The 12,547-nt window shown below is 32.4% G+C and overlaps 1 protein-coding gene across 1 annotated transcript in view; it reads left to right on the forward strand.

Moving 5' to 3' along the window:
- The window catches only part of LOC139517474 (uncharacterized), a 77,635-nt gene extending 68,529 nt beyond the window's left edge, over positions 1–9,106 (forward strand). The window contains exons 7-8 of the mRNA XM_071308574.1: positions 3,990–4,042; positions 7,592–9,106. Of these exons, the coding sequence (XP_071164675.1) occupies positions 3,990–4,042; positions 7,592–8,034 (496 nt within the window). The 3' untranslated portion in view covers positions 8,035–9,106. The remainder of the gene's footprint in view (positions 1–3,989; positions 4,043–7,591) is intronic.
- Positions 9,107–12,547: the final 3,441 nt, after the last annotated feature.

The following is a 12,547-nucleotide window of genomic DNA, read 5'->3' on the forward strand; positions in this document are numbered from 1 at the left end:
GACATCTAATGCACTGCGTCCATTGTCTTTAAATACAATATATTTAGTATATATATCATACAAGCGCACTATTTTTTAATTATCTTTGACGAACTTTACAAATTATTCATAGTTACACCTTACTCATTAACAAGTCAATGCACTACAATTAAGCTTGTACGTGAATGCACTTAGCCACCGACAGATGAATAGCATTTAACCACCTTAAACTTAGATATCTTTATTCTCATCACCAAATACATAGGTACAGAGAAGACATGCATGTATAATACAATATATTAACTACATAAACATAAATATACAATATATACAACAACAACAACAAAGACAAAAAGAACTTATTCAGGAGGACACACTCGCTTGTTTATAATTCGTATAAACTTACATAAATTAATGAGATCTGTCCTATTTGTAGACGACATAATTTCAGTAAATACTATAATATTTGGCCTTATACTAAAATTTCGATTTATAAATTTATTTCTCTCTTCTGTAAAATGTGAACAATTAATAATGTAATGAAATTCATCTCCAATATCTAGCTTACATAAATTACACTTTCTTTTTTCCCTTTCTATATTGTACCATCTTCCAAGTTCGACTGGAAGTTTATGGTTACATATTCTAAATTTACATAATCTCAAAAAATCTTTTTCGTCTAAAATATTAAAATATTCTTCAAAACACAATGAATTCTTAAAAATACGATAATTCAAGGCTTTGGAACAGTTTTGAATAGTCTCGTTCCATGTTTGTTTGAATTGATCACACAATCTTACTTTGATATTATATTTCAACCATACATCATTTAAAAAGAGCTGTGTGTTCCAGATATAAGAAAATCCACATTCATCGAATATATTTTTAACACATATTAACCATTTAAAATCTATGTGTTTAGTACAATACAAGTGGTACAGTAGTTTATATATAATATAAGAATACTTTGACTGCTTTCCCATAATCAATTTAGACCAGTAGGATATCATCCTTAATTTTACATCAATAGAGAGTGGAAAACGTCCTAGCTCACCGTATATCATACAGTTTGGAGTGGAAGATTTCAGATTTAGGAGCAACTTACAAAATTTTAGATGAACCTTTTCGACAATATCACAGTTGCTGAATCCCCATATTTCTGATCCATATAAAAGAACAGGTTTTACTACTCTATCAAAAAGATCTAACTGACAAGAAACTGATAGGCTATGAAATTTCCCCCTTTTTAGTATCTCATACATCGCTTTTGTCCCTTTTTCAACTTGTGATTTAATCGCCTTTTTATAATTTCCCGTTTTTGTCAATAAGATACCCAAATAACTAAACTCTTGAACAATTTCTATTTCTTGTTCATCTAAAACAAAGTGTAAATTGTCCGGTACTCTTCCATATGAAAAACATAATATTTTGGTTTTGGATACATTTACTTTTAATTTCCAGTAGTTACAGTATTCATTAAAAAAATCTAACTGTATTTGAAGATCTTGTGGTGTTTCAGACATCAAAACAGTATCATCAGCATATAGTAATAAAATGATATTGAGAAATACATCAAGTTCATGTTCTAATTCTTCTGTAACTGTGAAAAGGCCCTTACAGTTTTTTGTTTTTAAAAAAATTTCCAAGTCATTTAAAAAAACTGCAAACAAAAAAGGGGACATATTTTCCCCTTGCCTTACCCCATTATTACACGGAAAATAATCAGACTTGCTGTTATTAAAAATAATATTTGATTTAATATTTTTGTACATACTTTGAATCACATTTAACATTTTCCCATTTACATTGTTTAACAATAGTTTATGCCAAAGTCCATCCCTCCAAATTTTGTCAAAAGCCTTTTCAAAGTCTATAAATGCACAATAAAGTTTTTTCTTTCTTTTCTTCAGAAGTTCAAACAAAGAATGTAATATAAATAAATTATCCATAGTGTTATTATAACCTTGCCTAAAGCCACATTGTGTTTCATGTAAAATTAGGAAATCGTCAGAATATTTGTTCAAACGCGCGGTTAGAACTGCCGTAAACAGTTTACCCAAACAACTGACAATGGTAATTGGCCGAAAATTTTTAGGATTATTTCGGTCTCCTTTACTTTGAATATTGGTATGATATTACCAACTAACCAACTCTCTGGTACAAATCCGGTATCAAATATCAAATTAAATAATGTTTCATAAATATCGATAAGCTGGTTTGAAGTTGCTTTTATGTATTCATTTATAACAGCATCTTCACCACCAGACTTATCGTTTTTCAAATTTTTAATACATTTCAAAATTTCTCCTTTTTCTATATACAAATTCAAATCATAATTAAAAACCAATTGTTCAGAGAACAATTGTAGGTCTTTCCACTAGAAAAGATCTTTTTTGATATTGAAATATTAAAAATCAGTTTAAAATGTTAGTTCCTATGGCTGTATGATGTATTTATATGAATTTAAAGCAAAGGTCAAAATCTAGAACGTCATATTAACCTATGACCTTGACCTCAATTTCAAGTTCACAAACCAAGGACCTTAAATCAAAAGACCCAAGGTCTTTAATATGTTTGGTTTATTAGTAATATCACTTTACGCGTAATTCTAAATGTAAGATGGGCAAAAACTCCTATTTATTGTCTGCACACCCTTTCAATCAAAATATACAAGTAAGGACATGTCGCAACTAACAATTTATGAAAAATTATTTGTCGATATGTCGTAAGGTATTTGAAAATAAAAGAAAATAAGCCAAAATCAAAATTTAGAATATGACCTTGACCTTTGACCTTGACCTCATTTTTATTATTTTCGACCAAGGACCCCAAATCTAAAGACCCTATGTCTTTATCACTTATGGTTTACCATTTAGAAATGCATATCACTTAATTTAAGGGAAAAGGGGGAATAACTCTCATATGGAGTCTCCGTAAAGCTTCGGTCCAAATGAATATCCTAATCCTGAAGATGTAACGAGCAATTTGGTAAAATAAATTTGTCGTAATCTTTAACGGTTGCGAAGGAGTAGTGGCCACAAGAAAAACAGTGTTTGGGGAGATAACTCTTACAACGTAAAGTATTTTGTTACACAGTTGTAAATTTTTAAAGCGTATAAACTATACGATACCATATTCCAAATATCTAAGCGACATCTTTTGAAACATCAATAATACGCAAGAAAAAAAATTAGGCGGAAGAAAAAAAAAAAAAAAAAAATAATAATAATAATCAGAACAAATTCAATAGGTCTTTCCACGGAAAGGTGGAAAGACCTAATTAAGTTGATTTACCTGGTCTTCATCGAGAGGTGGTAAATCAGCTCCATTATCATCCGTCGGAGAAGCATTTAGATCCTTAAAGAAATCAAATAATTTCTCTATTGGGATATCCGGTTGTTTTTTACGCTTTCCCTGGTTAAGTACTTTCCAATAGTCTCTAGAATTTTTGGTTCTCAATTCTTTTAATTTTTTTGAAAGATTTTGCCGGTATAATCTATGATTTTTGTCGAGAGTTTTCTTGTATATGTTTTCACATCCAGCCAAATTGGATCTATTTACTGTAGTTCGATTTTTTTTAAATTTTCGTCTAAATTTACGATAATTTTGTCTCGCAAATTTACATTCTCGGTTAAACCAGGGTTTATTCATAAACGATTTCTGACGTGTTTTCCCGTTTTTACTATGAGAAATGCCAAATGTAGCTTTTGCACTTTCTATAAATCATTAGTTCAGTCTAGGTGACCTAGTGGTCTAATCCGATGGACGCAGGCGGTGTTTTCTTTGTTTCCCAAGTGCTTCGAAGAGTTCGAATCCCGGCGAGGGGAGAACAAAAATGTGCTTCCACAAATATGCCGATATACCATTGGTGTGCTGATATTTAGTTAGAGTACTTATGTTTATACAAATATATATCTAGATTATCATAAAGTCTGTACAATAACAAGATAACGAAATGAACTAACTATTGCCATTTATAATATCCAAATACTTAATTCCGTTTATTTCAGAGTTGGACCCGCAAAAACGATTTGCAAATTCCTATCAAACATCAAGCAAACTGGTATGTTATTCTTTCTATATACTTACGAAGAAAGACAAATATGAGAATAATTGAGGCTTGTATCATTGAGACCATATTCCAAATTAAAGACACAAAGAAAGACACCAATTCTGAGATATCAACAAAACTTTTTTTTTATCGAAACTAATGTCTGATAATACAAAAGGAGAGTTGTTTTTTTTACTGCTGATGAGACAATAATTCATAAAAAGGATCCCCAAAAAAATACAAAGATAAAAACAACTACACGTAACAGTATAGAAAGCTATTATAACAGGAATGACAAGATTTGCAACAATTCAATAACCTGATTTATTCTACATGTACAACAAGAAATGAAAAAGTATGACAGAAAGTAACCGAAGACAACCACTGTGACTGGTTAACACAATCCTGGATTGGGACAGGCACAATGTGCCAGGCGGATTTAAATATGTTTAAGGTGCTTAATCCTCATCTAACCGGAGACAGCTATGTAAAAACACAACATAAGAACAAAATGAAAATATCTGCTGGAAAGAGCTAAAATCGGGAAAATAACAAACAGATATAGCAAAAAAAAATCTACCGATCTAAAATATAATTGATACATAGTAACTAGTTCAAAATGCCATTTCAACTATCAAAATATACAATATTATCTTAGACTAAGATGCTATTAAAGCATTCACATTCAATGGCCTAAGAGTAAAAACGTCATTACCAGAAAGCAAGACCTTGTCAAATGCCTAAATATGACTATCGACAGGATGTTCGACCATTATTGTTAAAATACCTAGATAACAATAAATGTTAAGTTTAATTGTTAATAATGATAGTCGGTCAAATGACAATTACCAGGGTTTTTGTAACATTTATAAGTGCCATTGCTAAAGTCATTTAGGGCCTGAACAGAAACAGGGATAAGTATCGATATCAAACTTGTCTGACTTTTAAAAAATTTTCGCGACTAACACATATAAAAATCCTAAAGACAAAATGGATATGAATATTTTGCCTCACAAAATGCAGGAAATAATTGTGCACAAAAAAAGTGAGAGAAAAAACAAATTTCTGCGCGTTTTGCAACAGGTGAAAAATAATATGCACTTCATCGATAATCACTTTCCCTCTTTATATCAAATGGTGGCCTCCTATATAAATAAGTTACATTTGAATATCATTGGGTTAACGGTGTAACAGTTTGCAAGTTATTGCACGAAAACGACAAACAATATAAAAAGAGGAGATGCGATCTGATTGCCACGGAGACAACTTTTCTCTAGATTTTAAAGGCCCCGACATGCCAAAATGAGAGAAATAATTCAAACGAAAAACCAAAGACCTTGTGTATGAAAAGATTAATAAATCGAAAAACGTCCTGGTTAATGAAATGATAAACGAAAAACAAATAGAACTGTCATCAACCAACAATAATTATGGAATTGCAGTATCCTGACTTCGGACAGGCACATATATAATGAGGGGTAAAATATGTTTGTGTGCGCGCATGCCCATACCAGCTGGGACGGTGATGTACCAACACAATGTAAGAACAATCGGTAAAATAGAATTGGAAATAACTTGAATCATCGTATTGACAAGGAAAACCAGGTTACTTAAATAAGCTTTTGGATTAGTACTAATAACATATAAATGGTATGAAACCATTAATGCATAGTCCCCTTGTTTTCTTTGTTAAATTCTGCAATTTCGAGTATTAATGGCTACTCTGTATTACGTTCAAACAAAGTGGCAGTTATTTTATGTCAAATAAAGGTACCTTTTCCTGACTTGTGCTGAAAAAATTGCATAATTGCATAATAGAGCGTACTGGTTCCCAGAAGTTTGATAGTACAAAAGCAGGTGATTCTGATCTGAGCAACAGGACAAATATGTCCTCCTATTAAATTTATATATACTTCTTTATTAATAAAAAGAAACTTTCAACAGCTGTTCTTCAGTGGTTCCAAGTCCTAAAGCTTTAATTTGATTCCAAAACTACCCAAATATTTCACCTGTTGATACAGCTTTGTGTAGGAACTATTTTGTTTAAAATATGTACTACTTTCTTTTCGACCGGGCCTGAATTAGTGGTTCTATACCTATTTAAAACTTACTATAATATGCTAAATTAGTTAGTAATCTCTAAGAACGCGTTTATTTAATTTACCAATACTGTATTCCATTTGTAATAAGATTTCCAAAAATAATAACTAAACTTCAAAACCAAATGTTGGTGTAACAAAAAAGGATTAGTCGTTACTGTTGTCAATCGCAAATTACGTACAAATGTAATACCTCATTTGAGCACAAAATGTCATGGCGGGTCACATATAGTCTCTATTTTTGTAAATTTCCGTTCATATTTTCTATGTTCAACTGAATAACATTATTTAGAAAGGTACAGTTATAATCTTTTATCTCCATCAGGAAAAGTTGACCTTTAACAGATTTGGCTATTTTGGGTCCTTTTTCGTCATGTAACTTTTCCACTGTTTCGGTTGGTATACGGTATTGGCTTGCACATATTCGACTTTGAGAGTTCCTGATCAAGATCAATCCAGAAAAGCGATTTGGACGCATGACATGTATAAAGTGTTATTATTCATTTGTTATTGCTGCTTATTTACATTTATGAAAGTAAGTTTCAGAAGATTAAATTTTCGCAGTAAGATTATTTGAAAAAAAACGCATCAAGGTAATAGTAAGTGGTGTTATGTTTTCTTTAAAATCTAAATTAATATATGTTAAATGTTTCCTACTCCTGAATGATACTTATTTGTCTGTTGGTCACATTCAATCTTTCCTTCGATTTATCATTATATTTCATTTCGCCACCTTTGCACCTTCTGGTATGCTATACAAGCTATTTTCGTGGTGTCGTTGTCCCGTTTTGTTTTATCAATGCTCCTTATAGTATTTTATATACTGTTTTTCTATCCCGCCAATCAATAAACAAGGCTGTCATGGCTAAATATATGAAATATAGCTAAAATGCTAGAAATTATCTAATGTCATGAAAGAAAACCTGACTTAGCAAAAAATGCAGTCAAAATTGTTTTAGCTTAATCTTGAGATTTTGTCTCTTTTCTGATTAGAGGCTTACCCGGTGTTCCACCAATGATATAAACGTTACCAACTTTACTGTACTAGATGAGATGCGCATCTCCACAATATGTCAACAGTGATGGTCGAGGCCATGAGACAGTAGACCCATTGTAGGATTAAACATAACCCGTACCCGTTTCAACTGGATCTATTCTAGAAATGTAATTCTTGCAAACTAATGTTGTTATAAAGTGAATGTACCTCTTGAGTATTAAAGTTTTCTGCCATTTTCTCTCTAACTTTTTTTTATAACTTTCCTGTTAACACATAACTTAAAGAAACGTATTTGATCCAACATCATTTTTCTGATCTTATCATTTAAAATTTTCGTTGTGAACTTTTCTTTATAATATATTCACTCTCCTATTCTTTTAATCATTTATAAAAAAAACTTCATGGTTAAACTTTAAATAGAATGGAAGTATACAGATATTACAGAAAACACTATTTTATTTACAGATCACGAAGCTAACCTGAGAATAATCAGAATTCAACCCATATTAGAGGAAATAAACGATGCATCATCAGAAGAAGATGTTTATTGTGAAATAAGAGAATCACGTATGATAGATTGTATGAACCAAGCCAGGCCACTCACAGGAAGATTCAACTCAAACGTCAAACATTTTCCTAAAAAAGGTTCAACAATAAGAGAAAATATTTACAATCATTTAAACTATAACCAGTCACTCCCAAACCTTTGTATTGGTAACGAGTATGAACATGCACATACAAATAATACAATAGGTTCGTTAACCAATTCTGAAAATTGTTTGAATGAATTACGAGAAAATAGAAAGCTACAAAGTGTACTAGAATTAGGATCGAGTGATTCGTACGAGGAAGTTAGCTGTTCCACGAATTATGGTATAATCTGGGGAACTAATGATCATCACGAATAAACAGGATATAGAATCATATAGGAAATACTTCAAAAACAATAAACATGTTTAATTTTGTCATCCTGTATAATTTTGTCATCCTGTACACATGTGCCAATGACTATCTTCCTTTGGATTTTTACTCATTGTTTTAAATATATAATATAAATAAAACACCTGCAAGACCAATAATAATACTTTGCTGAATTAACTATAACGATCTGTATGGGGTTTACATAATAGAAAATAAGATGTTAAATCTACAGAAGAATGGACAAAAACAATAAAGAATAGAGATAATAGACCAAAAGTATATAGACAGGAGAATAATATATTAAGAATAGAGAAAAATTGTAAAAAATTTACAGAAAAGAGAAAAAAAAGAATACAGAAACGAAAGACCCTCCCTCTCTTATGGCTTTTAATACTTCAGCGTCTGGATAGGGTGGGAGTCTCTTTTAATTCTTTAAATTTTTATACAATTTTTCTCTATTTATCACTCTTTTTTACCCTTATCCAAAATCTGTACATTTCAGCACCCATTTATTGTCCATTTTTTGGCTGTATTCTCACTTCCTAATTTTTTGTTATCTTTTATATTGTTTTCCCTTTATGTTGTAATTTTTGTCCATAATTTGCCAAAACATCTTTTGTAAACCTAATTCATTCCATCATACAAAATAAATGTTAAGTTTAATATAGTATATTTCATAGTTGACGCAGTGTATATACATGTCATTTGCTTGTACATTTTTTTTAAAACACACGTTTTAGGTCAAGTTTGAAAGTTACTTATACAATTAATGCATATACAATCTTTGTTAAACTGAGTGTAAAACTATCTTTTGTATATATAGTAATTTTTGTATAGACAATAGACAATAGACAATAGAAATAGACAATAAACATTGTAACGCATGTATAACAATTGCTAATTTTAGTACATTGTATAGAAATATATATATAAATATCTGTACATGCAAATACAAAAATACTACAACTAAATTACTTTCTAAACAGAATATTAATTCTCATATTATTGATTGTTTTGTAAAACATTATTTTTAATATTAAAAACAATTCAGAATTGGAATTTGAACACATAACAATAATTTATAGTTTTGATCCAAAATGTGTTGATATTTTAAAAATTGATGATAATGGTTTAATATAATAAGATAAAAAGGACTACTGTACCGTTTCGTCGCATTTTAGAACGCCATATGCGAGGTTTTAGGACACTAGGTGGCGATTTTGAAGCAAAAAAAAAAAAAACCACCCCAAAACGATCGAGGTAAATTGAGGTGTCCAATTTTCCTACTGTAATCTTTAAAAATTCTACTTATTCAAAATTGTCTCCTCATTACGCAACCTCATTTTTTAATTGTTGAAATTGAAGACACTGCGCTAACCAATATAGCTTATGAATATAGTTCAGATACATAATGCCGGCGTCACAAATTGGCGTATAGACCGGCGTCCACCAGACGTACAGAGCAAATTGACAAACTCGGCATACGGTAGTTGCACGCCAGAGGAACGCTAAACTATCTTTAAACGCGTTGAATAAGTTAAAAGTACGTCAAATGCAAGGGTATACGCTTTGTGAACGCATCAACTCTAGGAAATTTAAATGCAGTATAAAAATGTTCATCCAGCTCAAGCGTTTGTCTAGCGTATATCTTTACGCTACACGCATGTAATATACACGCTACAAGCGCGTTTTAAACGCTACAGATAATTTTGAGACACGTTTAGAGCACGTTATATACGCTTCAAGATCGTTGGACTTTAATACCGGCGTCACACACCAGCGTATAGCTCCGACGTACGCCGGGCATGGTAAAAAATCATGTACGCTGCCAACACGCTAGTAATTTCGGATGCATTCAACCTGTCAATCATTTCTGTATCGTGTGCAAACGAGCTTTAAGCGTTTATCGGGCGTTTATGTAACGTATGTTGGCGTATGCCTGGAGATTGTCTTACGTAGATGGCATCCACGCTACGAAGGAAAAAATTTCCTAAACGTATTTGAGACGCGTCGTATCTGGGGGACGATAATCTTTCGGCGTGTTTGGGAGGTTTTATTATAGGGTGTTTGTAACAAACACAGCCCCATAGTTTAATACCAGCGTCACACATCAGCTTATAGCTCTGACGTACGCTAGGCGTGTTAAAAAACCATGTACACTGCCAATACGGTAGTAATTTTGAATGCATCCAAGCTGTCAATCATATCTGTAACGTGTGCACAACGAGCTTTAAGCGTGTATTGAGCGTACGAGAAGCGTACCTACGCGTTTGTAGGGCATTCAAAAAACGTTTGGTTGCGTATGCCTTGCGTTTGTCTAACATAGATGGAATGCACGCTACGTAGGAAAAAGGTTTCTTGAACGTATTTGAGACGCATCCCGGTCGTATCTTGGACGTTCTATTATGAGGTGTTTGTTACAAACACACCCGCATACGTTTTAGTTAAAGTCGAACAATCTCGTAGCGTATACAACGTACCCTAAACGTGTCTCAAACTTATCTGTAGCGCGTTTAACGCGCTTGAGCTGGATGAAAATTTGTATGCTGTATAAAAATTTCCTGGAGTTGTAGCGTTCACCAAGCGTATATCTTTGTATTTCGACGTACTTCAAAATTATGCAACGCGCGTTTAACGATTGCTTAGCGTTTCACTGGCGTGCAACTAACGTATACCGACTTTGTCAATTTTCTCTGTACGCCGGTCTATACGCCAATGTGTCACACCGGCATAACTAAAACGTATGCGGGTATGTTTGTAACAAACACCCCATAATGAAACGTCCCAGACACGCCGAAAACACGGATTATCGTCCGAGATACGACCGGGACGCGTGTACTATACAAGAGACTCTTTTCCTTCGTAGCGTGCATTCCATCTACGTTAGACAACGCAAGGCATACGCCAACATACGTTACTTGAACGCCCGAAGCTTCTCGTCCGCCCAATAAGCTATTTAAGCTCGTTGTGCACACGATACAGATATGATTGACAGGTTAAATGCATCTAAAATTACTAGCGTATTGGCAGAGTACATAACTTTTTACCACACCCGGCGTACGTCGGGGCTAAACGCTGATGTGTGACGCCGGTATTAGATTTATCAGTGACGCTCAGATTAAAAAAAAGATAAAACCAAACAAGTACAAAGTTGAAGAGCATTCAGAACCCAAAATTCTAAAAAGTGCCAAATACTTCTAAGGAAATCTATTCCTGGGATTAAAAAATTCTTAGTATTTCGAAAAATTCAAAGTTTTGTAAACAGGAAATGTTTAAAAATGATCTTATAATTCATATTCATAGCAACACCGAAGTGCTGACTACTGGGCTGGTGATACCCTCGGGAACGAAATGTCCACCAACAGCGGTATCGACCCAGTGGTGTGAATAGTTATCAAAGGTACCAGGATTATAATTTAATACGACAGACGCGCGTTTTGTCTATATAAGACAGATAAATAAATTTATAAAGCTTCATTACGATTTTAAAAGACAAAGGATTCTAGCTATTAAGTCAGCTTAATACTATAGTCTGATCAGTTGTCAGTGAGAATTTTGAAAGTTCAGAACACTAAGAATATTTTTTTCATAGTTATAAACAAAAATAAAGATCCCTAGAGAAAGGCTGTTTTCAAGTTGATCTATTTTAGTAAAACTTGATATCTAAACACATCGTCTCTGTTATTATGACGCTTTAGAACTGTAGGTGTATTTTCTTTGACCCATGTAATTCATTTTTTAGTACTGTGATTTTTTAATGTAATTATATCAACCTGTAGCCGAAACATATTAAAGACTGTAAAAGAATATGAAGCGATTTGCTTCATACGTATTCAAGACAAAAAAGTCAAATCTAAAACGTTTGAACATAAAAAAAAATGTACTCAACTTTGATAATATTGCTGCCCTTTTTTAGGATTTTTTTACACAAATTACTGTCGCCGGGGTGGACTTTATTTAAAAAAAAAGATGGCTAGACATTGATAAATGACTAGATCTCTTTTCGACAAGAACTCGTTTTACATTAAAATATGAAAAATACTTATCATTTATAAATTTGAGATAACATAATTTAGGTTTAAATTTTTAAGTAGTAGACAAAAACTATTACTTCTGATTCACAACACTGTCAGATCAACTATAAGATTGTGACGTATAGTTTTTAAGACAAATATTTGCTTTTATTTTTATGTTTTCCGCTCTTATGTTTTAACTGTACCTCTGACGTGACTTGGTATTTTGACATCCCGCAATCGTGTATTATTTACATTTTAACTTTGGCCAGCCTGAGGTGCAATTCCCCCGAGTACAAAGGGTATTTACGGTGTTGTTTCTATTTTGTTTGTTTCAATAACACAACTGAATCATAAACAAATGCCATACAAATGGGAAGTTTTTGTCAGAGGCCTACTTATAATCTGACGATACATAGAATTTATCGATATTCTAAATGAACAAAAATGTTTCATCGCAATTTTTTCAAGTGTTACTGAAAAAGAA

This window comes from Mytilus edulis, chromosome 3, assembly GCF_963676685.1.
Source record: "Mytilus edulis chromosome 3, xbMytEdul2.2, whole genome shotgun sequence".
NCBI lineage: Eukaryota > Metazoa > Mollusca > Bivalvia > Mytilida > Mytilidae > Mytilus > Mytilus edulis.